At 46.9% G+C, this 26,046-nt stretch overlaps 1 protein-coding gene across 1 annotated transcript; it reads left to right on the top strand.

Annotated features, from left to right (window-relative positions):
• The first annotated feature begins 4,940 nt into the window (after positions 1–4,940).
• On the top strand, positions 4,941–23,792 carry CFP (complement factor properdin). The gene is made up of 10 exons (XM_063119536.1): positions 4,941–5,075; positions 8,476–8,626; positions 9,413–9,579; positions 14,005–14,175; positions 15,308–15,505; positions 16,319–16,492; positions 18,915–19,109; positions 20,526–20,637; positions 22,348–22,487; positions 23,470–23,792. The coding sequence occupies exons 1-10, from the start codon at positions 4,997–4,999 to the stop codon at positions 23,472–23,474; spliced, it is 1,392 nt and encodes a 463-aa protein (XP_062975606.1). The 5' UTR covers positions 4,941–4,996; the 3' UTR covers positions 23,475–23,792.
• Positions 23,793–26,046: the final 2,254 nt, after the last annotated feature.

Below are 26,046 nucleotides of genomic sequence, written 5' to 3'. Positions count from 1 at the left end.
GCCCTCCTCTGAACACGCTCCAGCTTGTCTGCATCCTTATTGAATTGCGGAGCCCAGAACTGGACGCAAGACTCTAGATGAGGCCTAACCAGGGCCAAAAAGAGAGGAACCAGTACCTCACACGATTTGGAAGCTATACTTCTATTAATGCAGCCCAAAATAGCATTGGCCTTTCTGCAGCCATATTGCACTGTTGGCTCATATTCAGCTTGAGATCTACAACAATTCCAAGATCCTTCTCGTTTGTGGTATTGCTGAGCCAAGTATCCCCCATCTTGTAACTGTGCCTTTGGTTTCTATTTCCTAGATGTAGAACTTGGCATTTATCCCTATTAAATTTCATTCTGTCATTTTCAGCCCAGCACTCCAGCCTATCAAGATCACTTTGAAGTTTGCTTCTGTCTTCCGGGTATTAGCTATCCCACCCAATTTTGTGTCATCTGCAAATTTGATAAGCGTTCCCTGCACCTCCTTGTCCAAATCATTGGACAGGCGCAAGGGTGATAGAGGAAGAAGAGCATTGGGGGAAGAAGGGGGGCAGGAAGGGCCACCTGCACCTCATCTCCTGATGCACCTTTATTGATGCAGATGCAGTTTACAGCCGCCCCCCCCCCCCCCCACCTGCTGAGTTCTGTTCCTGGCTGTGATAGAATGTCCCTTTCTCATCCCTTTCACCTTGGCTTTCTTCCATCCTAACAGCCTTTCTCAGTCAGGGCATTTTGCCGTCTACTGGCATGTTCCTGTTCTTTGGCTCGATTGCCCCACCCCACCAGGATGACGTTGAATTCTAAGGAAGAACCACCGGCATAAACAGCTGCACTTATAGCTGACCTGTATCCAACTCTTTCCTCCTCATTTTAGATTAGTTGTTGTGGTATATATTCCCAGAAGCCGATTGTGCAAGAGAGTAAAAGGAAGGGGAAAGAGCAAGAGAGGCATTTCTCCAAATGCAAGGGTTAGAGCATTTTTAACTCCTATTTGGCCCAATGTGAATTAATGAGTGCTTGTTACCTGCCCATAATACATTTATTTATGTAAGAAAGTTAAATGCGCCTTTGCCACGTACTCTGTTCCCAGGGCAGCTCATAAATGTAGGTAACAAAGGCAAGTAGGGCCTTTAAAATGCCCCCTCCCTTTATGTTGGAGATGGGTTTTGGGGATAGGATCTTGCTTATGTATGTGGTGGTCCGTGTGCATACATACATCTTGTTTGGAGGTGTTTAAGGAGGCTGAATTGATAACAGTTCAGATGATTGCACCATCCTCAGCATTGGGACTGCTAATTTTGTGTATTGGTAGGGACAAAAATCTTCGATACACAGAACTGTCAACTTTTTTTTTTTTTGGTGGCTGCTAAATTGGAAATTGTGGCCCATCGGACATGGGAGGCAAAAATATGTTTAGTACAATGGATTGCTCAAGTTTGAACATTAGTGCTAGTGGATATCGGGTATGTCAGGAATTGTAGGTTTTTTGTTTTCATTGAGTAAACATGCATAGAATTGAACCCTAAAAGGATTAAAGCGGAAAGGAACACAGAACAGGTCGATGACTTTTATTCCATATGGAACACATTTATTGAGTTTACGATGCAACATAGAGAAATCACTTCACCTCCAGTTGCTTATTTATTAGTGCATTTATATCCCGCCTTTTTTCCTTCTTAGGAACCCAAGGCGGCGTACATAATCCTCCTCTTCTCCATTTTATCCTCACAACGACGACCCTGTGAGATAGGTTGGGCTGAGAGTCTGTGACTGGCCCAAAGTGGGTTTCCATGGCCGAATGAGTTTATTTATTTATTTATTTATTTATTACACTTATATACCACCCCCATAGCCAGGGCTCTCTGGGCGGTTTACAGAACCCAGATCTCCCAACTCCCAGTCCAACACTTTAGCCGCTATACCACACTGCCTTTAGAAAGATTTATTTGGATGATTTGACATATTGACTCTAAAGGGCTTTATTGAACTGGATGATGTCATGTATCACTAATAGTCTTCTGGCCCTATTGCCTAAGAAAGCAATCCTATGGTCCTTGGGAGAGCATCTCAGGGACCACAGGATGGCTTGTAAAACCCCTGTAAGGGGCTCCAACCTCAGAAGGCGGAGTTGGAGGTCCAACCCCAGACCCCTCCCCTTTGCACACTGCAAAGGGAGAGCTGTGTTGGAAAAGCAGCCTCAGAAAGGTGGGTGGTGAGGGAAGGAGAGAGGAGAGGCCATGATATGACTAATCCTGAGCCACCTCCAGTCTCCTTTCCTCCCCCTCCAAAGCACCCTTGCTAGAGGAGAGGAAATACAGGAAATTGGAGGTCACAGAAGAGGCGAAGATCCTCTCTGCTGATCCTTCTGCTTTACTGGTTTCAGCCCGGAAGGGCATAGGAAAGTCACGAGTCTCCAAGTTCTGGCGCTTCCAAGCAGCCAGGGCACAACCCTTGGTCTGATCCAACATGGCACTTAGGTACAAGATTCTGCATTTAAAAAACAAAAGCCACTGACAACGAAGTGCAAACACTGACAGGTCCCAGCATTGCGCTACTGATTGTACCTTCCCTGTTGCGAACGTCAGTAATGAAAAAACTGTCATATCTGGAGAGAGAGAAAAAAAAACATACTTATAGCGCTCTAAGGATCAGCAGATTTATGAACCTTTGGGCTGCTGCAACTTTCTCCACCCTTTTACTTCTCAGGGAGAAAAGCAGCTGGAGAGGCAAAGTGGAAGTGGGGAGAACTATTATTTTTTGCAACCATCTGATATGCCTCAGTTAGCAAGGGATATCATTTCTCTCTGTGCCATAAAAAAGAGAAAGAAAAACCCATAATCTGCTCATTTCTGCAGGTCAACCTTTTGTTAAAGGCACAACAGCTTTTCTGGCCAGTTGACAACATCAGAACAGCAATTTTGAGCAGTTAAGTGACTGGGTAAGAAAGGGTTAAACAGCTCCCCCCACACATAGACTTTCCTATTCAAAGGAAGGGACCTATGCCAAAACAATCAGGGAATCACTTTAAGTTCTGCGGTCAGTCCTGTTTTGCATGTGGCCACCCCTCCCAGCTCAGCCTGGACGGCACACTTCTTTGCAAGGCAGGCCTTTTTTCAGTTTCCATGAAGTGACTCAGTTAGTAGAAGATGTTGGCCAAACTGCTGGTTGACCAGGGGCAGGGACGGCTCCAGGGTTTGGAGGGGGCCCAGGGCCAGGCACCCTCAATGGCCCCCCTCCCTCAGTGGGTCTACCTTCTCACCAGCGTTGTCACCAGCTGCTATTGGTTCTCATCTAGCTTCCCATCATTGCTATCTCTTGCTTGCTTGACAGGCAGAGAGCCAGTGAGAAAGTAGGCAAGGGTCTCTATTGCTCCCCCTTCTCATAACCACTGTCTGGGCCAGATCAAGAGGCAGGTGAACAAGCAGGCTGCTTGAAAGAAGGAGCAGTAATATACACCAGTTGCTGGGGAACATGAGCAGGAGGGCGCTGTTGTACCTGTGTCCTACTTGTGGGTTCCTGGTCAACAACTGGTTGGCCACTGTGTGAACAGAATGCTGGACTAGATGGACCCTTGGTCTGATCCAGCGTGGCACTTCTTATGTTCTTATGTTCCTGAGCTTTGCAACCATTATTGTGGTTTTTTCCCCCCTAATGAGGAAAGTCTGGTATTATTTAGAAATGGCGAAAAGAGAAGCCCATGTAATTGCACAGTTCCACTTCCCATAGCACCATCTAGTGGCTGTATAATGAAACATATAGAAAGGCAGAGAAAGAAACCCCCCGAAAAAAGCACATGTGAAGGAGCTGACCTAATCCCACAAAGATCCTGAAGCAGAAACCTCAGTAAAAGTGTGGAATAAAATCCTCATGTTGAAATGCCCCGAGTGTGTTGGTTGTTGAACTCCTAGGAGGGCCTTCCCCAAACTGGTGTCCTTTGGGTGTTTTGGACTACAACTCCCACCATCCTCAGCACATCTGGAGGACACCAGGTTGGGGAAGGATGTCCTAGCATTTCTGCCTGCCCCAACTTGGGGCCCTCCAGATATTTTAGACCTCAACTCCCAGCTTTCCTGATTGACTGGAGCTGATGGGAGTTGAAGTCCAAAATGTTTGGAGGGTACCAGGTTGGGGAAGGCTGGATTCACCTGTCTTTCTGTCTCTCAGTATCTGCTTGTCCGCTAGTCAGTCTGTTTGTCTAGTCTAGACACAATGCCATTCAAAAGTGAAGTGGGGCTGCTGAGCTATTGCCTCCTTGGAGGCTGATGCTACAGACTCCCCCCCACACACACACATAGACCCCCCCTCCTGGTTGGTAATAATTTTGGAGGGAGAGGAACATTATTTGGGGTGATCTCTGGATAGCTTTCTATTTGAGGGGGGTGGGAATAAATATACTGAAACCACAGAATATAGGATGATTAATTATTTCACAGTGGGTGGGGGGTGAAGAATATATGAGAAAGCGGGTGTGAAAGAGAATGCATAGATGAATGGGGGGCATCCTGGTTTGTGTGACAATATAAGAAGCACCATACTGGATCAGACCAAGGTCTATTTAGTCCAGCATTCTGTTTACACAGTGGCCCAACCAGCTGCCTAGAGAGAGAGAGAGGGTGATGTCACCTATGGCTGGCACGGCCCCCTTGACGTGCTTTCCCCAGAGCCAATGTGGCCCGCGGGCCAGAACCTCCCCACCCCCAGCCCTGATACATGCACATACCACACCAACTTGGATGTAAACTTGAGTCCCCTTACACTGGAGGTTCCTTGCTTCAAGGCATTTCTCCACTGTCCCTTGCAGAACCTCTTCTCCTCTGTACGGTTTTGGTCCCTCACTGCAAAGCATTAGTTACAAAACCCCGGTGGCGCCCCTCCCACTGGGGCTGAGTCACAAGCCTTGGGCATTGCCCGAGGGGGGCCGGCCCGGGACTTCCCCGGCTGCTTGTGCTCAAAGCCTTCCCACCCTTGGCCAGGCCATTCATTCCCTCTGCTTGCACACAGAGGCAACCATGGGGATCTTCTGGGCGAATCGGTTCCCGCTCGTACTGGTGGTGTCCTGGTGGTTTGGGGGCCTGGAGGCTCCTGCAGGTAAAGGGGAGAGGGAAGTTGGCCTAGCAGGAAAAGTTGCCACCTTTTCCCCCTGGGTCTGCTCCTGTGCCTTTAACACAGGCAGAAATTGAGCTAATACAGCTAGTCATTCCACTGACACTCCCCCCGCCCCCGATACTGGAGAAAACCTGGCCTGCTTTATTTTTGTCTACGGGCAGCTCTTAAAGTTACAGGGACACGTCCAGTTTTAAAGAAGTGGCAACCCTAGCCTCAAATTGTGTTTGGTTGCCGCTTCTTAAGAAGAGTTGCTGTGCTTTTTAACAATTGCACAGCAGGCAGGGTTTCAATGAGTGTTATCTTCTTCCCAGCATGGAAGATCGAGAATGCTTTACCTGTTGAATTTCTGCCTGGTGTGCAGAGAGGTTAAGCACAGGACCCCCACAGGACAGGCTGAGCAGGAACATGGCATATTTAGCTTATTTGTAGAGGTGTTTAGGACACTTGTGGAATGGTGATGAAGTCTCAGCTTAAGAAAAGGCAGAAAGAAAGAACTGTCCATGCAATCTGAGATGGCAAAGCTAAATAATGTGAAGGTCACCTGTTATGTGACCAGAGATTCTCACGGGTATGGGATTTATTTCTTGGTTCTTATTCAGTCTTCCATGAGAAGAGCTTGGACTCTCATGTGGTTTCAGCAGAGGACTACTTGCCATCTAGGACGGCCAACAGAGCAAGTCCCCTTATAATTGGAGTCATTTATTTAAAATATTTATATGTCATTATTCACAGTGATTTACAAAGTTACAGTAAAATACTCAAACAACAATAATGTAATGCAACAGGTGGAAACTGCAACAAAATGTTGCAGCGAGGAATGCAGAATACTCCCATCTGTCTCCCCCTCCCTTCTGGTTTTCTATCCCATCTTCCCATGTAACAGTCAAGCAGTATTCTCTGGCCCCTGAGGATGCTGAGTTGTCATTGAACTATTTAGGTGGGGACGGTTCTTCCCATTCGGCTTTTTTCCCTAAAGATTTTTTAAATGTCTGAAATCTTTGGGATTTTCCTGAGTCTGCTCATACTTCGCCCCTGTGCATGGTTGGTGCTGTTTGTTTTGTCTACATCGTGGCTGGGCAGAAAAAAAGAACATAAAACCATAAGAGGAGCCCTGCTGGATCAGACCAAGGATCCCTCTAGTCCAGAATTCTGTTCACACAATTGGCCAACCAAGAATCCTCAAGCAAGACATGAGATCACTAGGTGTTTGTGACTTCAACTCCCAGAAGCCCCTGCAAACCCACCAGAGGGCACTTGATCAGGGACCCCTCAAACCTGGAGCTAGCCCTGGCAGGGAGGAATGAGGGGGAGAAGCTGTCACAGTCACCCTTCATCAGGAATGTTCAGGTGTAGCTCAAACCTCTAGGTTGCTGAGGTGCCAACTTTTGAACTGACTCATTCAGATGCCCCTCTAGCACAAGGTTGGGCAACTAGTGGCCCTGCGGGTGTTTTGAGCCACAACTGTCATCCTCTCTCACCATTGGGCTACGCAGTCTAGGTCTTTGGGAGTTGTAGGCCAAAATATTTGGAGGGTTAAACTTGTCCAGCCCTGCTTAGCAGTATGATCTGTGGTGAGGAGCAGGCTGTAAGAACCATTACCGTATCAGGGAAACAGCTGGTGGCTGGTGGTCCAATTTCAGTGGGGCTATGAATCCACTCTGGGTTTTGGTGAGAACCAGCCAGAACTCTAAAAGAGCTAAGATTCTGAACGTATTTGGGGGATAGGGTTCAGCACCATGGAAGCTCCTATAGAGTTCTCACTGAAATCTGGAATAGATTCACAGCCCCCTGAAATCGGAGCCACAAGCCTCCACTGCCTGAAAAACTTCACCCATTAAGTAGAGTGAGGCTGCTGCCTCAGGCAGGGGGGTGGGCAGTTATGGAGCAACGGTGGCAGCCCCTGTCCAGCCCTTCCTCAGGAACCCCTTCCCTACTCCCCTGTGTTGGAGATCAGAGCTGTATGTACAATGAGGCTTGCTTTCACCCTCAAGCCAACCTGCTGCCTTCAGGTGGGGTGGAGGCCTCTGCCCCATCACCAGTGTGTGAAGGAAGATTCAACTGCCAGTCTGGCTGGCTTTGAAATGTTTCGCCTCAGGCAGCAAATTCTCCTGGCCCCGTCAGCTACTCATTTATTCATGTCAAACTTTTGTTAAAAGAGCAGGGCGGTTCTTCTCACACACACACAAACACACACTCACACACTTCTTTCACGGCAAGAAAACATTGCAACTTGGCAACCCTCTGTAGCTACAGTCGGGATACTTTATTTTATTTTTTTATTTATTTAAGGATTTTTATGCCGCCATTCAGCCAAAAAAGGCTCTCACGGCGGCTTACAAAAGTATTTCTTGACAGTCCCTGCCCACAGGCTTACAATCTAAAAGACATGACACAAAAGGAAAGGGGATTGGGAGGGAGGAGGAGGAGGAGGGGGAAAAGGAAAGCAAATTCAGGCACTACAATCTTAGTTGCAAAGTTCAGCAGTTACAGTTGACAGCAGGAGGGAGGGGGCTCTCAACTGGAGCTGGACCCAGGCACGATGGAGAGGTGCCTGGCTGCTGCTTCCTCCCTCACTGGTGGCCTCTGCAGTGACAGTTGGTAGCAGGAGGGAGGGGGCTCTCAGCTGGAGCTGGACCCAGGCACGATGGAGAGGTGCCTGGCTGCTGCTTCCTCCCTCACTGGTGGCCTCTGCAGAGACAAGTTGGTAGCAGGAGGGAGGGGGCTCTCAGCTGGAGCTGGACCCAGGTACGGTGGAGAGGTGCCTGGCTGCTGCTTCCTCCCTCACTGGTGGCCTCTGCAGTGACAGGGATACTTGAAGACAGTGAGAAATGGGAAATTTCCCCTTTTAGTTTTCATGCAGGCATATCGTTGAAATAGGCACTCTCTGACCTGCATTAGTAATTTTGAGGACAGAATGGATGTGTGGGAGAATGGTGCTTTGGGGTGAAGGAACGCAAAGTGTAATGATGCATGCGTAGGGCTTTCCTTCCCCAAATGGTGATGTTGATGATGATGATGATGATAAAATTTCATTTCCCTGGGCAGTTCACAACAACTCACCAAAAAACACAACTAGAGCATTATAAACATTATGTAACATTAAATAGTCCAACATTGTAATAAAACATAGTCTAAAAAGTTTTAATATACAAATTTTATAAAACTTTTAAATAGCTGAAAACTATTCCAGTAAATAATTTCAATAACAGACCTGTTCAAGACCTGTTCAGATAGAGGTGTGTGTGTGTTTGTGTGTATGTATGTGTGTGTGTGTGTGTGTGTGTGTGTGTGTGTGTAAAAGTGCAGTCTGTGCATATTCAAGAAGGAATGCTTATCCCTTTGCTTGTGGCTGGCCCAGTCTCAGTTGAGTTCCTTGTTTCAGAGGCACAGAATGTTATCTGCTATGCGGCATTTAACGTGAGGGCAGGTACCTGCAGTGACCTGCTGGGAGAAGGAGTAACCGCAGACGAATGCTGTCTAAATCACCAATATGGCTTCCGGGAGAACGAGAATGGGCCTTGCCGGTCCTGCCGGTGAGTGCAGCTCTGGCTCATTCTTCCTAATCATTCCATCCACTCTTCACTCAATGAGCAATCCAACTCCTTGCTTGAGATCCCCAAATATTTTCCACTCACTGCGCACTATGACCCTGCCACCCACTTTTTGAAACCATACTAGATCATGAATGGGGATGGGGGCAGGGCTTTAATGATACCCAGCCACTTGCCAAGGGATTGCTTCGCTGAACTATTAGCTGTCAGATTAAATGCAGACATAGACTGGGTTCGGACAATCCAGAGTATGGGTTGAGTATGGGTTGTTGTTGAATTGTGAATTGTCATTACATACGAACCCTGGTTTAACTATGGGTTGTTAACCATGAACAACTCAGAGTTCACAACCCAAGAACAAATCATGATTTCTCTTCCTGGGTTGTCCATCATTAACAACCCATACTCTGGGTTGTCATACTGCAGGGTTCACACGTAATGACAACCCATGATTCAACAATAAACTACACTCAACCCATACTCTGAGTTGTCATTAAATATGAACCAGGTCATAGGTTTTTTTTCTCCCTCACCCCTCTGCCCTTCCTCTTGTTTTTACTTAAAATACAGCCCAATGACGAGTTTTGGAGAGCTCCAAAGTTTGCTCATCATTTTGTGACATTTTGGTAGGCCCTAATAAAAGGATTGCTGGGGCGTAGATTTTGGAATTTTGCTCATAGGAGTACCACACCTGTGTGTTTGAATTTGGCCCACATCCTGTACTGGTCTCCCTTTGAGTTGCCTTCCTGTCTCTGTCTCTTCCCACAGTGCAGCTGCGTGGAGTGAATGGTCCTCATGGACTGCTTGCTCCGTTTCTTGCACAGAAGGGGTCCAGCGGAGTAGCCGAACATGCCATGGACGTGGCGTGGGCACTTGTCAGGAGGCCTCACGCGAGTGGCAAATGCAATCCTGTACTGTGAAGGACTGTTGTCCCGGTAAGCAGCCTTGCTCTACGATTCTGGGTCATGAACCTTGTACACTTAAGGTGAAGCCGGGTGTAACACTGAAGTCACCCTTAATGACCTTGTTCAGAAGACATGCAAAGCCACAGTAGTTAAGCATTTTGAGCTAAACATTTCGGCTTAGTGTGTTGTGTGAACCATGATTTAGTGTGTCATGTGTCAACCATTTCTAATGATATTGGTTACATAATCACAGTTTTAAGATGCTCAGTAACCATTTGCTGCAAAAGGGTTAGCGGCCTAACTATGGCTTAGCGTGTTGTCTGAACAGGCTCAATATGAATCGGACTTCCAATTGGCTTCAGGGTTTACGAACATTCTATCAAGTCGAATGCTAGGTTAGCTGCTAGTCTTGCCTGTCCCCTCACTCTGCTTTAAGGGGGCTGACCCATTTTGTATGTTTCCATTTCCCCCCCACTCTAAATCACCTCAAAAACATGGTGGAGAACATGTGTTTGGGACATCTCCTGTCGATGCCTCCCACAATTGGCTTTTGCTGGGAACCTGCAGAATTGCTTTTCTTTTTCATAGCTCAGCTCTGTCGGGAAGAAGGTACATTTTGATTGTACACAGTGCAGATGTTTTCAAACCACTGCTCTACAGATTTTATGTCTGTCCATGGCCTTAGTGGGCACATCTTTCCCTGGACTAAAGTTAGGTTCTAAGGCTGGAGCCCTACGCCCACTTAATATAAATTAAAATGCCTGTGTAAATAAAAATGATCACCTGATGCTGAAAAGATTGTAAAGTAGGTGCTAATCTTTAGGGAGAGCTCTCCAAAGCCAGGGTGCACTCACGAGGAAAGGATTGTCCTTTGTGACTAAATAACCCACTTCTGATGAGAAAGGCATTTTGGGGTGGGTGGGTAGGGGATACTTTCCCAACCTAGTGACCTCCATGCTGGCTAGCGGATGCTGGGAATTGTAGTCCATCACATCTGGAGAGCACCAGGTTGGGGAAGCCTGGAGTAGGACATCAGCGGAAGATTTTACGCTGACTGGTATGGGAAGAGGTGCTCCTCCAGGTATTTAAGTCCCAAGCCCTTTAGGGCTTTAAAACTAAGTATCAGCATCTTGAATTGGGTCTCCTGTCTTTCTGAATATAAAAAAGCAATAAAGACTGATCTCTTTCGGCAGGCCTACCCAGTCGAATTTTAAGAAGTCTGACTGTTATTTTAATAATGTATTAGTTATATATGTTTTAATCAGTTTTATGTATTTTATAATATTTTTGTATTCTGTGCTGTTCCCTGCCTTGATCCAAAGGGAGAGGCGGATAAGAAATAATAATAATAACAACAACAACAACAACAACAACAACAACAATAATAACAATGATAATGATGATGATTCTATTTGATTTACCCAGAGTTTTAACTTCCCTTCTATGAATTTCTTTTCCTTTGATGGCTCATCTAAACCTAAATTCAGTACAGTCAACTCTCCTGACCGTGGGATGGGGGTGATAGAACCCCAGGGGCCAAAGCTATATTGTTCTGCTGACAGAAGCCTATTCACTGACCAAAACTGTCTTGATGTCATCCACTGAACATGTGGCTGAAAGGTTTTTGCAAAGTTCCATGAGAGAGCGATATGATAACACTTGTGTGAAGTGTACGTGGAGGCTAGTTACTTCTTTTCCTTACCAGTAAAATGTTTTGCTTTGCTTTTTGAAACACACACATGCATTAATTAAAGATTTGAAGGGCTGTTGAGGGTCAGCTAAAGTTGATTCAGGGTTATTATCCAGTCTACCACTTGGGCACCTCTCTCTCTGACATCAGTTTGCAGTATCTTGGCTCTCTGGTCATGGCTATAGTTATTCTATCTGCGTATGTGACTATGATCTTTTCTGATTTCCAATTACTGGGGATTCTTGTAACTGCTGAATTTCCCCCCTGCTCCAGTCCACATTGCTTTGATTTTAAAATATGACCCGAATCTTTGGCTTTCATCTCTACTAATAGCTCCAGCTCCCTGTCTTTTGAATATATGAGCTGACTCCTTGGGCTTCATCGTCAGTAAATAGCTCTCTCTGCTCTCTCTCTGTCTTTTGATGAAGTATAGCTATATCTTGTAAAGTCGGGCTATATCCAAACACATTTGTGTGATCGTATTACTGACTAATAGGGCTTAATGCTTACAGAAAGCAGGAAAACTAGGCCTTATTATATGAGTGCATGATGCTGATGTGCAGATAAATTCACAATCCACATAAAAACATTTTTTTCAGTGTGCTTGGCCACTTATATACCTGGGTGCCAAAGTGAGCATGTAGTCTCTTGTCCCAGGCATGAATAGCATTTATACAGGGAAGAAGGATCTTTGAGCAAAGAATTCAGGGTTGAGGATAGAGGCTGCCCTAGATTAGAAGTTCAGAGGAATCCCTTAATGCTGGTTTTACAGGGAAGGGTGTGGGTTGTGTGCATTGTTACTGGGACCTGACAACCTTCCTTTGTTAAACAAGTTACTCCTGGCTTAATGGTTTAGGGTGGGTGGCTGATGTTCCTCAATGACAGCTCAAGGTAAAGACATAGCTAGATTCCCTGGAATACGAAAATCCATATCAGCATGATATCTTTATTAAGCCAAATCAATGGTCATAAAGTACTGCACAAGCTTTCAATTTTTTCAGAACTCTTAGGCCATAGCTAGATGGGGCGATATCCTGGTGTTCGCCCCGGGATCGTCCCTATGACACACAGGGCATCCCGGGAGCATGGAAGGATGATCCCTCCCTTGGCCCAGAATATCGCTCTACAGTTGTAGCCTGCTTTTTCCATGGTGATGATCCCGAGACCAAGGAACGTGTGTCCCAGCGTCGCGGTTTGTCCCGGCTCCTCACGAGTAACCGTGAGGAGCCGAGAGCCAGGCACGGGGCACAGAGTTCCTCAGGAGCTCTGTGCCCATCAGGGGTGGGGTGAGCAGGGAAAATTAGTTTTTTTAAAAAAAGTACTTTAACAAAAAAACAAACAAAATGGCGGGCACGATGTCACGTGCCGCATGTGAACCAGGGTTACGATCTCACGATAAAAAAATCATGAGATCGCCTCCCTCCAACTCCCCTCGCCTAGCTGAGGCCTTATTCAGGCAAAATGGAAAACAAGATGAAAAGAAAAAGGTGTTGGGGAGAGGAAAAATGCCTGAAAGCAATGAGGTGGAGTCTGCATTTGGTTACAGGTAGAAACTGGGAGGAGGCTGCATGTTCTACCTCAGGGATGGACAACTTGTGGCCCTCCAGATATTTTACCTCAGGAGTGGGCAAAATACGGCCTGTGGGCTCCATGCACCCTACTACCGCCTGCTGCTCCCCTTATTCAGTAAATAATAATAATAATTGTGGGGTGGGAAATGGTGTCCATAGTGGCTATGGAGCGCCAAAGGGGTCAAAATCAGTTTGTTTTATGGATGCCATTTTAAAAAATAAATAAATAAATTAGAATTTAATTATTTCAGCACCCGCAAGTTGGTTGCAGCCTAGGAGGCAGGGTCTCTGTGGGCAAAAATGCCCTTTGGACCTCCCAAAGTTGCTCATCCTTGTTTTGCCTAGTGTTTGGAGGGGATGTGCTCTCAGAGAACGAAGTCCCAGCTTCAGGTGATACAAGATCATGCTTTGAAACAGGGAAGTTGTATAGTAAGGTGAAGCATCCTTCTCCTCCCCTACTCCAGTTAAGAGTGGGTGACTGATATAAGGTGTGTGTGTGTGTGTGTGTGTGTGTGTGTGAGAGAGAGAGAGAGAGAGAGAGAGAGAGAGAGAGAGAGAAAACCAGACAGAGGCTGAGAGAGAGCTAAATGGTGCTGGGACTCAAGTTGAAGGCACTTTGGGATGCATTCTGGGCATTTGATCTGAAGCCGTAGCGTTGCTGTCTGCTAGGAATAGCCACGCTGCTTGCCTCTGCTTCTGCTCCATTTGGGCATTTGAAAATAAACCAAATGTTTCCAAAAGCCATGTCCTTAGAGGCACACCTAGAGCAGCCACTGGAAAAGTCCGTAAGCCTACCAGTGTGAACCCTGTGTACAGACCCATCCGCTGAATGGATTTTGCTTGTCCCCATGCTATAACTACTCTTTAATTCTTGCAATCCGAGGAGTTAGGACAAGGGTGGGGTTCTACCACCCCCCTCCCATGGTTATATGTGTGGAGTGACGATCCTAATCCACATTTGAAATTGTGGATATGAAACCAGGACCTGTTGGTTAATAAAAGCGTATTATCTTGTCGTATATGAGATCTTATTTTATTGCTTTCATTTCCTCTTGGGCCTGTCCTTCAGAACCCTCATAAGGAAATGGCATCTTCGCACTCCTGACAGGGTGTGGAATGATTTATATCGTGGTCATGGGTCAGGGAAATCTCCCACAGGCCTGTTCCTTAACGTCAACCCTTACCTCCCTGCAGTGATGGGCGGCTGGTCTGGATGGGGCGCCTGGTCTGCTTGCTCAGTGACCTGCCTCAAAGGAGTCCAGACAAGGAAGCGAAGCTGCAGCAATCCGGCACCGGTCTGTGGAGGAACCTGTCCCGGAGACGGCACGGAAACACAGCCTTGTGACACACGGCGGGTTTGCCCCAGTAAGTTTTGTCAGCTGGAGGTGTTAGATCAATGTTCTTTTCACCCAAGGACGAGATCCAAACAGCCCTTAAGCACGACTCCACCATTCCAGCGACAGAGGGTTCAAAAGCGCTTTATTGATTAGTAATCAAGGCCTGGTCTCTTCAAAGGGAGCAATCAGACAAAAGACATAGGGAATATGGTACAGTATTAAAACTTTCAAGGGGCAGGGCCCAGTAGCAGCATTAACCAATCAGAACATAACACTGGGGCATAGCTAATTATGCTAAACAGTCCTGTAAACAATACCTTTGGCCTGACAGTAAGTTACAGAGAGTTAACTTCGACACAGACAGCTGGAGCCAGGACTCTTGTTTATATTAGTAATCAAGGATGCAAGGACGCACACAAGGAGACATTCTCATACAGGGCATTATGACATTTTGCTTGGTGTGCAATGGAGATTTTACAGTTTCCTGTTAAAAATGGAGGTGGTTCTGCTAACAGAGGGATATCGCAAGAGCTGGGGAGGAGAATGGCATGATGGGAAAACAGATGAAATGTGAGGTCGAGGAAAGGGGAAATGGAGGGAGAAGAGAGGCAGGCAGGTGTGAGAGGACAGGATAGAGATGACACTGCGAACTCTTAAGTGGCAGATTAATAAAGTACTGCTTTAGTTAATTAATTGATGAGAGACAATATTAAGCACTGGGGATGCAAGATACGGTTATAGCTTCTTGTTCTTTTTAAGGCTGTGCTACTGTAATATGGAATGAAAAATGAAAATGTTACAGTCAGTATTTCCTTCTAACAAGGAGGGGAAGCTTTTACCTATTCAGTCATAAGGTCTCGCATGTCCTTCGTTGCGCAAGTCAAAGGCGCCTGAGACCGGGTGAGTGAGAGGGAATAAGGCAGCATGGAGAAGGGTGAGTGCGTTGAGGGAAATGTGGAAGATGGAGCAGCATTGCCGATGGATGAGCTGAGGGAGAAATGGAAATGAGAAAGGGTGTAATGCGAACAGATGGAGAGATCTCCTCATAAGGGATGAATGGAGATGAGTCTAATTGAGGGGAGAGGGGCCTGCCCTCTTCCTGCCCCTCATGACTCCCATCTCCTTCCCACTAACCCCTTCTTCCTTCTTTTCTTATATAGCCCATGGAAACTGGGGAAGTTGGGGGAACTGGGGGGCCTGCTCTGGCACTTGCACACCTGAAGGGGCCGGCCCAAAGCCCACCCAGCAACGCCAACGCCAGTGCAATAACCCCCAGCCTTCCGTGTCCCCACGTGGCAACCCCTGCCCAGGAGGGGAACGAGATCATCGAGACTGCGCGGGACTCCCCTTCTGTCCAAGTAAGAGCTGCAGAATATATCCCCTGCCTCCTTCCGCTAGCAAGATGTAGGTGGTGACCCCTATGCCTTTGCAAGGGCAATGTGGCCTCCTAAGTTAGCCTACTGCCTTCTGGTGCAGCGGAGGGTCTTGATCCATCATCAGTGACAGATTCCTCTGCCAGTCCAGTGGATGTTTGTGCACAGGGTGGGTGGGTGAGGGTGCTCACTTCAGAATGTCTTGGGCCAGCCCTGACTCCTTGGCCTTTTTTAACCAGCCAAGTGATAATCTCGAAAAGGAAAGGACCACAGGCTCTGTTTCCTGAGACCTGGTACCCGTTTCCTCCACAATGGACAGCCTGGTGAAATTCCCTGTTAAACTCCTCTACTGCCCCCAAAGAAGATACTTCCATGTCACAAGGGCCAACCTTTCCCATCGTCCCTAACCCTTGGCCTTGGTGGCTAGGGGATCCACGGCCTGAGCATACTCTTCTTTTGTAAACCATCCAGAGAGCTTCGGCTATGGGGCAGTATATAAATGTAAATAATAATAATAATAATAATAATAATAATAATAATAATGTGGATGGGATTTGTAGTCCCAAACACATTATCCCTGACCGTTGGCTGTGCTGGCTGGGGCTGCTAAGCAGTGCAGTCCATGACCTCTGGAGGTCACCAGGTTGGGGAAGGCCGACCTGGCAGTCGCACCTTTTCAGCATGGGGGGGTGGGCTGCCTCCAGCGCACTTTCTTTGATGCCCTGCTTGAGCAAGCGAGCCTGAGGTTCTCTCGGCATTCATTCATTTTGTATTTCCTCTCTTTGCATTGCCCCACAGGGGACGGCAACTGGGGCAGCTGGAAGCCTGCCGGTCCCTGTGCGGTGACCTGTGGGGTCGGCCGGGTGCAGGAGAAGCGTCTGTGCAACAACCCTGAACCACGATACGGAGGGAAGAACTGCCTGGGACCAGACACTCGCAGTCACACCTGCAGCACCCGAGTGCCCTGCCCAGGTAGAGTCGGGGATGGGGGAACTCTTGGGAAGCGGGGATCCACAGCCTGAGCACTGAGGCAGTCAGGGTGGGGGCGAGGGCATGTGGAGCTCCAGATGTTGTTGGACTGCAACTCGTGTCATCTTCATCATTCGCTATACTGGCTAATGGGAATTGCAGTCCACCAGCATCTGGAGAGCCAGATGTTCATCATCCCTGAGCTAAGTGTTGGAAAGTTGTTGCAGTATAAACTTTATATACTGTATTTTAATGTTTTTTTTAATCTTTGTAAACCGCCCAATGAGCTTTGGCTATGGGGCGGTATAGAAATGTACCGTATTTCTTCGATTGTAAGACGCCATCGATTCTAAGGCGCACACTAATTTCAGTGCCACCAACAGGGAAAAAAGCATAAAACTCTCGTTATGAGCAAGATTGCACACGCTTGGACGACATCGCACGCCCCCCCGCCACACACACTTTCCGAAGAGGCCTCAAACTTGTGCCGTGCTCCCCCGTGCGCCCTTCTGTCCCTTGTCCTCTCTATGCCTTGGCCTCACATCCCCCCCTCGTTCTAGCCTTCGCCGCGGCTCTGTAGTTTGAGGCGGCGCTTCCTTCTCGCGCTCCGCCTCTCCCTCGTGAGCCAAGGGAGGCGCTTTCTGAAGCGGCGCTAGGAGAGCCTGGCTGAAGGTGAAGAAGGTGCAGGAGCGTGAGGGTTGGGAGCGTGAGGCACGGAACTGGGGTGTCCCCCGGAGGGCAGGCGGAGAAAGGAGGAGTAAGCGGCCCGGCCTGGCAAAGCGGGGGCGGCCGGGTGGGCGGTAAGGTGGGGAAGAGACGCGGAGGCATCGCCCTGGCAACAAAACGCTTGGCTGTTTTTGGGTGAGGCTTTTGAGAGAGCCTTTCTTAGGTTTTCTGTTGGTAGTGGAAGCTGGTTGGCGCTGAAGGGGTAGGAAGAAGGGGTAGATACCGTATTTCTTCGATTCTAAGACGCCGTCGATTCTAAGGTGCACCCCATTTCTAGAGCTGTTACTTTAGGGGAAAAAGTGTGTCTTAGAATCGAAGAAATACGGTAATAAATATTGGGCCTGTTCAGACAACACTTCAGGCTCTGTGGTTAGCGAAACTGTGGTTCTCTGGGGTTATTTATTTATTTATTACATTTTTATACCGCCCAATAGCCAAAGCTCTCTGGGCGGTTCACAAAAATTAAAACCATGAAGAACATAGTAAAACGACCAACAGTCTAAAAACACAAATGCAAAATACAATATAAAAAGCACAACAGGGTAAAACCACACAGCAGAAATTGATATAGGTTAAAATACGGAATTAAAACAGCAAAGTTTAAAATTTAAGTTAAATTAGGTGTTAAAATACTGAGAAAATAAAAAGGTCTTCAGCTGGCGATGAAAAGAGTACAGTGTAGGCGCTAGGCGAACCTCTCTGGGGAGCTCGTTCCACAGCCGTGGTGCCACAGCAGAGAAAGCCCTCCTCCTAGTAGCCACCTGCCTCACCACAAGCCGTGCTGACACACACAACACTTGAAGCCACGGTTAGAGCCACTAACCCTGCTGCAGATGATCCGACTGTGTTTAGTGAGTGAGCAGGGTTTAGCAAAATGCATCTCGCAAGACATCTTAAACTCTGCTGCTTAACCAAAAAGCCTTAACCAGCAGGGTTTAAGGGGTCTTTTGAACAGGCCCGATAATAAATAAGGGAGGTGGTAAGAGTATTGTAGCATCCTCTTCTTTGTGACTGAAGCTGATATTTTATATTGAAATGTTTTGTATGCATATATGTTTGTGTGTGTGTGTGTGTATAAATAATTTTTTTGGTTTAAAAATGTTTAAAGATACATAGAATATGTATGTTTAAACATTTTTAAAGCTATAAAAATTAAATTTTAGATTTTTTAAAAAAACATAGGAACAGTTGTTTGTTTCGTGTTTATGGGGTGCTGTATCATATCGGTTGAAAAGTGAGATGGGTTCAGTACTTCCTGTCCCACCATCACCAGGCTAGACTGTCTCTCTCTGTCTGTCTCTCTGGGCTGCCATGCTACGATAAGCCCACTTTTTTTAAAAAAAAGGACATGGAAGTTGAACACTTTTATTTTGAAGAAAAAGCACTGGCGGGGAGACCCTGACCAGGAATGCACTCCCACACCAGTTTCCAAGTTGCACACACGCCCACACGCCCCGTTGGCTTTTTGCTCCCAAAGGTGGCATTTGCTGCAAGCAGCACCTTTGAGAGACAGTAGTCACCATTTCTTGTAAATGTTGAAATAGGGTTGTGTGTGAAATTTCAGTGCTCTGCACTCCCCAGAAAAAAACATTTTTATGGCCTTGGTCCCAGAGTGATGTACAAGATCTCCTCCCAGTGAATCCACTTACAGGGTTGACATGTTGGTTCCTGATCCTTTTTTTTAAAACACTCTGTACAGTGGATGGGCAGTGGTCTGAGTGGGGCTTGTGGACGCCCTGTACCCGGCTTGCCTCAACACTCAAGGTCTCTTGCGAAGAGATCACTGCACTTCAGTGGAGGAACAGGAAATGCGTTGGACAGGCGCACGGTGGCAATTTCTGTCCAGGATCTCGTCAAGAAGGACGAAGCTGCTACAATATCCACCATTGCTCTCGTGAGTATTTGGGGGTACAGAAAGAGGGGTAGAGCTGCCATGCCCAAGAATTTCTGGAAGGCTAAACTTCAGACATGCCCTTTAAGTGTCGTGAGAGGACCTGATCTGTGTCTGGGTGGGTGACCTCTAGGAGCTTTTGTAGCCAATAGGTGTATGAAAAGCTATATCTACATGGAACCGCCATGAAACATGGCACTATATCTTTGAATGCTTGGGGGTGAATGAGAAAGCTATGACCTCATGCCCTTCTTATGAATGCCTAAAGGTGCCATTGGAAGCAGAGTACTGGGCATAGGTGATCTCATCTAGTAAAGCGATTCCTAGTAGGACCAGTGATTTGTAAACGTCCTACTTTCAAAGAACGTTTCCCAAATGGACACAGTTTAGAAGATGCTTTGGAGTCTGGCTGCACAGTTGGCATGGAGCATTCAGTGGGACTATTGGGCCTCCGCCCCCTACAGGGATTGTGTTCCCTAAAGGCTCCTCTGTTGCACTGCGCCTGGTGAACCAAGCTGTCCTTCAGGAACCTTGTCTTCTGTTGCATTTCTTCTCTGACAAAGAACCCTGACAAAGGTTTCCCCAAAGCATAGCTTAAAACTAAGGTTCTTCTAAGGGCAACTAAAATGATCAAGGGGCTGGTGGAAACCTATGAGGAAAGGTTACAGTGTCTGGGATTGTTTAGCTTAAAAAATGAAGAGTAGGGGGCAACATCATAGGGGTGTACAAAGTTATGCCTGGTGTGGAGAACATTTTTCTCCCCCTCTCTTCGCAAGCTGGGATCCTCCCATGACGCTGAATGGTGGGGGCTTCAGGACAGATAAAAGGAAGGACTTCCTCACACAGCGCATTGTTGAACTGTGGAATTCACTTCCACAAGATGTGGTGATGGCCACCAATTTTGATGCTTAAAGAAGGTTAGACAAATTCCTGGAGGAGAAGGCTAAGAATGGCTACTGGTCCTGATGGCTCTATGCTATCTCCAGTAACAGAGGCAGTATATCTGTGTACACCAGTTGCAGGGGAACGTGGGTGGGAGGGTGCTGTTTCACTCATGTCCTGCTTGGGTGTTTCCCACAGGCAGCTGGTTGGCCACTGTGTGAACAGAATTCTGGACTAGATGGACCTTTGGTCTGATCCAGCAGGGCTCTTCCTTTGTTCTAAGTTACTGGCAGTAAGCATTTTAAGCAAAAATATACTGGGTTGTTGTTGTTATCCCCTCTCCATTTGCCTTTGACCATGTCCACTGCTGGTATGTGGACTCCTAGAGCTTCTCCGAAATGGAATTTGGCGAGGTTTGCCGCTTCTGCTCCCACCACTACACAACAACAGCTTTTAGAACATGGCATTGTAATCACTAAATAGGCAGCATGCATGGGATACGAAGCTGGTTGGTTTGATTTGTATGGTTTCTCTCAGTGCCAGGATCCTGGACAGACTGGAGTCCTTGGGGCCTCTGTGAGCCGCCGTGTGGGCAAAACCCTGTGAAATCTCGTGAGAGGGTGTGCAAACCCAAATATCCCGATTTCCCGTGAGTGTGAAATGAACGAAAGGGCTGGGCTGGGCTGGGCTAGAGGAGAGAAATAAGGAGTCATTTCATTCAAAGGGCAAGGCTGCAGTACAACCTGAACCCAGTTTTGAACTCGCTTAACTGCTAAACATTTAACTATGGCCAACGGCCGCTGAAACCGAGTGAGTACAGGTACCATTAAGTTGCAGCAGCAATCCAGCAGGAGGGATTTCTCTTCCATCCTCATATGTGAGGGGAATGTTCTGAGAGCGGGGGTGGCATTCTGCACCTTGACAAGGACAGATTTCAACAGCGTGTGGTTCGTTTCACCCTTATGAATTTATTTTTACATTTATTTCCCGTCTTTTTCTCCAAGGTGCCCAAGGCGGCATACATGACCCTCCTTCTCTCCATTTTATCCTCACAACAACCCTGTGAGGTAGATCAAGCTGAGAGTCAGTGACTGACCCAAAGTCACCCAGTGGGTTTCCATGGCCGAGTGGAGACTAGAACCTGGGTCTCCTGAGTCCCAGTCCAATGCACTAACCACTACACCACACTGGCCTTTGAAATACCCTCTTCTACAACTATTAAGGGGACAAGAGGCTTGTGCTCCTGTGTGTCAAGGTCACTGTGGCTGGCCCCACCATTGGGCAGTGTAAGGCGGCCACCTCAGGTAGCAGAGGTTGGTGTGTGTGGAAACGGTGGTGAAGGGGCATTAGAGGACCAAGCCTGCCCTGCACCCATAAACTAGTCTGTTGCCCTCAGGTGGAGGCGGTGGACCTGTAACCAATGTTGGAGTAACATTAAACTGCTAATATGATTGGCTGCTGTACATGTCAATGAACAAGTGTAAGGATGAATAAGCATCAATACCCAGGCCTGAACCACAAAGCACTGTTCTGTGTCAGTTAACCTGTGCTAGCTGAATGGCAATTTTTAGGGGTGTGAATCCGGAACCATTCAGAGATGCCCGAATCAAAATGGGGCTCCTCCGAAACAGTCCGAATCCAACTACCCCTGAAAGTTTGTTACCAATTTGGATTCTGAGGAACACAGAGATATGGAGAGCGTGCCTAAATTTCTCCCAAGCTCTCCGTGTCAGAAAAATACATGGGTGGGAGAAGGGGGAAGAGATTACATAGTTTTATGCCCGACAGTTCTAGCTTCGAATCACAATGATGGGTTTGCCTAGGGCTCACCAATCCCAGTGCTCTGGGGAAGGAACATATTGCAGCTCTTTGTTAGCTCTCTCTCCCAGGAGCAGGAATGTTGAAAGGCTTTGGGGGTGTCTGTGGGACATGGAGGTGGGGGTGTAGTTCGTAAAATGCTGGATGTTCAAATTTTCCTCTTCCACAAAACACCTTTTGCAATTGTGCAGGTTTAAACAAAGGCCACTTCTATGCTGTGTGTCGTTTTCATAAGAATTGCCTACGGAAAACATAGGGGTGATCAGCACATCCTTTTTGGGAAAGCCTCACATTGGAAACGCCGCTCCTGCACAATCCCCTTGCACCGAATGATCTGAGATGTGGCAGGCTAGATGCCTTCAGAAGGGACAACCGCACCTGCAGATTTCCTCCAATGATTCCCAGAAATAAAAACCTATTGCCACATGCCTTAAAAAATACTTTAAAAAATCAATCAAAGCTGCCCTAAAGGAAGGGAAGGAGATGTGTACAGTCCAAGCCACCTAGGCATTTGGTTCTGATCTTTTCTTCTCTGCTGCAGATTGGTAGTTGAAGGAGAGAATCGGAAGCTGCAAAATGTCAGCTTTTGGGGGACCCCAGTACCCATTTGTGAACGCCTGAACAATCAGCCCTTGAAGGTGGTGGAATCAACACCGTGTCAAAATGTGGTGCCTTGTGAAGGTGAGGTGGTAGCGACGGTTATCGCTGACTGGGAGGAGAAAAGCTTTGTACATGTGTGTGATCATTTGGAGGGGGGGGCTGCAGAGGGACATAGACATGGAGCTCCTAATTCTGGGCCTATCTAAGAAAGACAACCTTGGGACATGTCCTAGGTAAGCCTTCGGTGAGTACAGGATATCAGCGGTCTTGAAGGTAGTGGGCACCATTGCAGACTGCTGCTGTTGATTTGTGGCTGTTGGGACTATGGAAAGATCACAGTCGGCCTGGATGAGCCTTCTTGCCTGCCTGTCTCCCTGTTGAAGGAGGAATCGGCAGCTGTGGAGGCGGGAACTGAGGATCCTGGAAAGATTTGGAGCATAGGGCTGAGGACCATGTAAGGTGACCCATAGCCCTAATTGCTGGTTCCCATTTAAAAGATGCTGTTTTGGTGGCTGGATGCTGCTGCTTAATGTGTGTGTGGGAGGTTACTCCATCCCTGCATTTCTATCAGATAAGGCAAGCCCAGGCAACCTCTTTTGGCCCAGGGTCCAGCAGGATGGATGATGTCAAGGGGGATGGGCCCCCAAGCTGAAGCCCCTCCTGTGTCATAATCTGGTCCCACCCTGTGCTCTGCGCCTCTCTGCATAGAGAAAGGCACTCGGGCAGCCGCTTACAGGACTGGGGGAAGATTTTGGTGTGAAAGGACTGTGAGCTCAGTTCTGGAACTGAAAAGAAATTCCTGGCCTGAACATATGCTCAGAGGCATCTTCATCCCTTAATTCTAAGAGTGCCAAGTCCCTTGCCTGATGTTGTCCCTTTGTCCAGTCACTGTTTTGCACCTGGTGGGCCCAAGAGGATTCTGGTAAAAAACCAGAATCGATCGTGCAGGCCTGAAATCTGACCCCAGGGCACAGGAAATCACATGAACCAGGGTAGGTTCCAGCATTTTCCTGGACTTAGTTTCCCCCCTTTTCTCCAACTTTCCTTTATTTCCCCCCTTCAGACTGATCTTGCAGAAGCAAACGCTCTCAATGTCAGCACTGGATGCTACGGCGGAGTGGGGTGGGAAGCCATGCTGACTTCTGCTTCCTGTAACTTTGCAACCTTCCCGTCACTGGCTTCCTCCCTTTGAAATGACCCTGGGAACCAGAGAATAATCAGCAGAATACATTGTATTGTTTGTTTTGTATCTACACACTATAATGGGGATATTAATTAACAGAAGAGTTCCCCCCGATGTTTATTTTCCGCACCACCTACGTTTTTAAAGATATAATTCATTTGTGTGATTGTTGGTTTTGTATGATAGTTAATTTTGCAATTAAAAACGTGTATAGTATATCAAACCAGTGTGTCCTTCTTCAAAGATTTGCTGCTTTTAGTGTAAGACCATCTGAATATTTTAGGGTGCTTGTGGATGGATGAAGAATGTGTTGATTCGCTGAAAAATATCAAGTTTGTCCATTTTTTAAAAAAAGATCAAAAGATTATAGGAGCTTGTCAAATGGGCAAATACCTAAAGAAGCTACAGTCTTTCATGATGGGAGGTCATGGAATGTTTATGAACATTCCAACTGCTCCCAAGTTTAAAAGCAAAAACAACTGTTACCAGAAAGGACCAGATTATATCCTGTTTGGGTGGAGGTGTCTAGACATATCTCAGGCCCCTCTCCCATGTATTACTGATGCAATAACAGAAATATGGTAAAAAAAAAAAGTAACAGAACAAAGTGGCAGAGACCTGAGGTGGTACAATGGACTGTACCACTTCATGCTGGTGGTGGACGTAAAAAGCTTTCTTCAAATCACAAATCAGCACAGAGGGAAACAAACCGGGCTAGAAGTTCTCCCTCTAATGTTTGAGGGAGATGTTTGTTTGTTTGTTTATCTATTTATTTGCAGGGAGTTTTCACCTGGGGAACATAAAAAAGGAAACCCCCTGTCCCCCACATGCAATCAATCCAAATGGGAACAGTCCATGCACTCTTCCATTTCAAGGTTTTAGTGTTTCATTTTGCTGTGCGTCAGACCTCAAGTCCAGGGAGGATAAGAGAGAGACGCATATAATTTCATCATCCTCTCCACTTTTTTACGAGGAAAGAGAGGGGAAACAGATGCTTAGCTCTGTTCCTGTTCTGGTCAAAAAGGAACAAAGTTGGTCCACTCACCTCTTCAGGAGGGGAAAAGGCGTGGATTTGCTTTGGTGCATTTTAGCCATTGAGTTAGCCCCCAGAATATATAAACAGCCTTCTCTACCTTAGTGCCTGCCAGATGTGTTGGACTACAACTCCCATCATCCCCAGATAGCATGGCCAGTGGAGTGGAATTGGCATCTAGTTGTTCTGCAAAGCTAATACAGGCTCAGTCCCAATTAATCAAACATGGACACCAAATAGCCCTTCCAGGGTGCCATAGCATGGCTGGCACAATTCCCATTGCACATACAAACACAGTTCAATGCTACTTTATTGACACTTATGAATTACAAACAGAAGACGATGTATACATACACACACATATATAAAAGGCTCCCTCCCACTTTCTGGGCTGAGTGAGTCCCACACAAGAGGGATTATTTTTGTCATAGGTTTAATCACATAGGCCAAAAGTTCTTCCTGCATCCCTTCCTGTCTCAGAGGCTACTTAGAGTTATTTCTTCCACACACATACTAGATCAGCCACAATTTCCCCTTTCTTGTCTTTTCTTGGAAATCTCCTGTGCGTTCGCACTGGGGAAAATCACAACTGAAAGTTTCTCCATCATCTCTGTTCTGTTTTCTGCATCTCTTCTGTGGTGAATTGAGTTTTCTGCCTTTCATTTCTCAGTTCCACTTGTAGTTTCTGTGCACAGCGAGGGCTTGCTTTACTTTTTCTTATCTCACTGCAGAGCGCAGTCATTCCCAGGTATGGCCTAGATAATTGTTGATTTGAACTCCATTTTGGCAAAGAATTATAGCTTGGAATCTTAGGCATGGTCTACAGTACCAGAATGGGAAGAGGGGTGTCACTCTGTATTCTGATTTTACAAGTGGGACCTACAACAAAATATTGCAGTGTAACCTACTGAATATGCCAGCCAGTTATGCCATGTTCCAGGCTGACTCCATTCCATTCCCCCTTGGTTTTCTATTTTAACCCCATATAAGCAGTCTGTGCCATTGAGCAAGTTTTGGGTGTCAGTTTCCCCACCCCATCCATAAAATTGTTTTCCTAAGGTTTTTTTTTTTTGGTACTTCTGCAAATCTTGGGGCTCCCCTGAGCATACTGGTACATCCCTCTTGTTTTCCAGTGGCTCCATTTTGTCTACAATTCTGTTGGCAATCAAGAGCAGAGTCTGCTATTAGAGGAAGGGATACTCAAATAATGAAAATTAGCACTCCCAACTGTGACCCAGGAGCTTCCACTAGAAGAGCTCCCAGAAAGCACCTGATTGTGAAAGAATCCCTGGAGAAGACATCTCCATTCTGGCAGAGGAAGCTAGCACTGCAGAGTGGTGCTCTGATTGTCCCAGTCTGCTGTACAAACAGGCAAAGGTCCATCTTGGACTGGAGCCCTCAGACATGCACGTGACCTTTGTGGC

The sequence above is a fragment of the Elgaria multicarinata genome, chromosome 3 (genome assembly GCF_023053635.1).
Source record: "Elgaria multicarinata webbii isolate HBS135686 ecotype San Diego chromosome 3, rElgMul1.1.pri, whole genome shotgun sequence".
NCBI lineage: Eukaryota > Metazoa > Chordata > Lepidosauria > Squamata > Anguidae > Elgaria > Elgaria multicarinata.
This window is presented reverse-complemented; position numbering and strand designations above follow the sequence as displayed.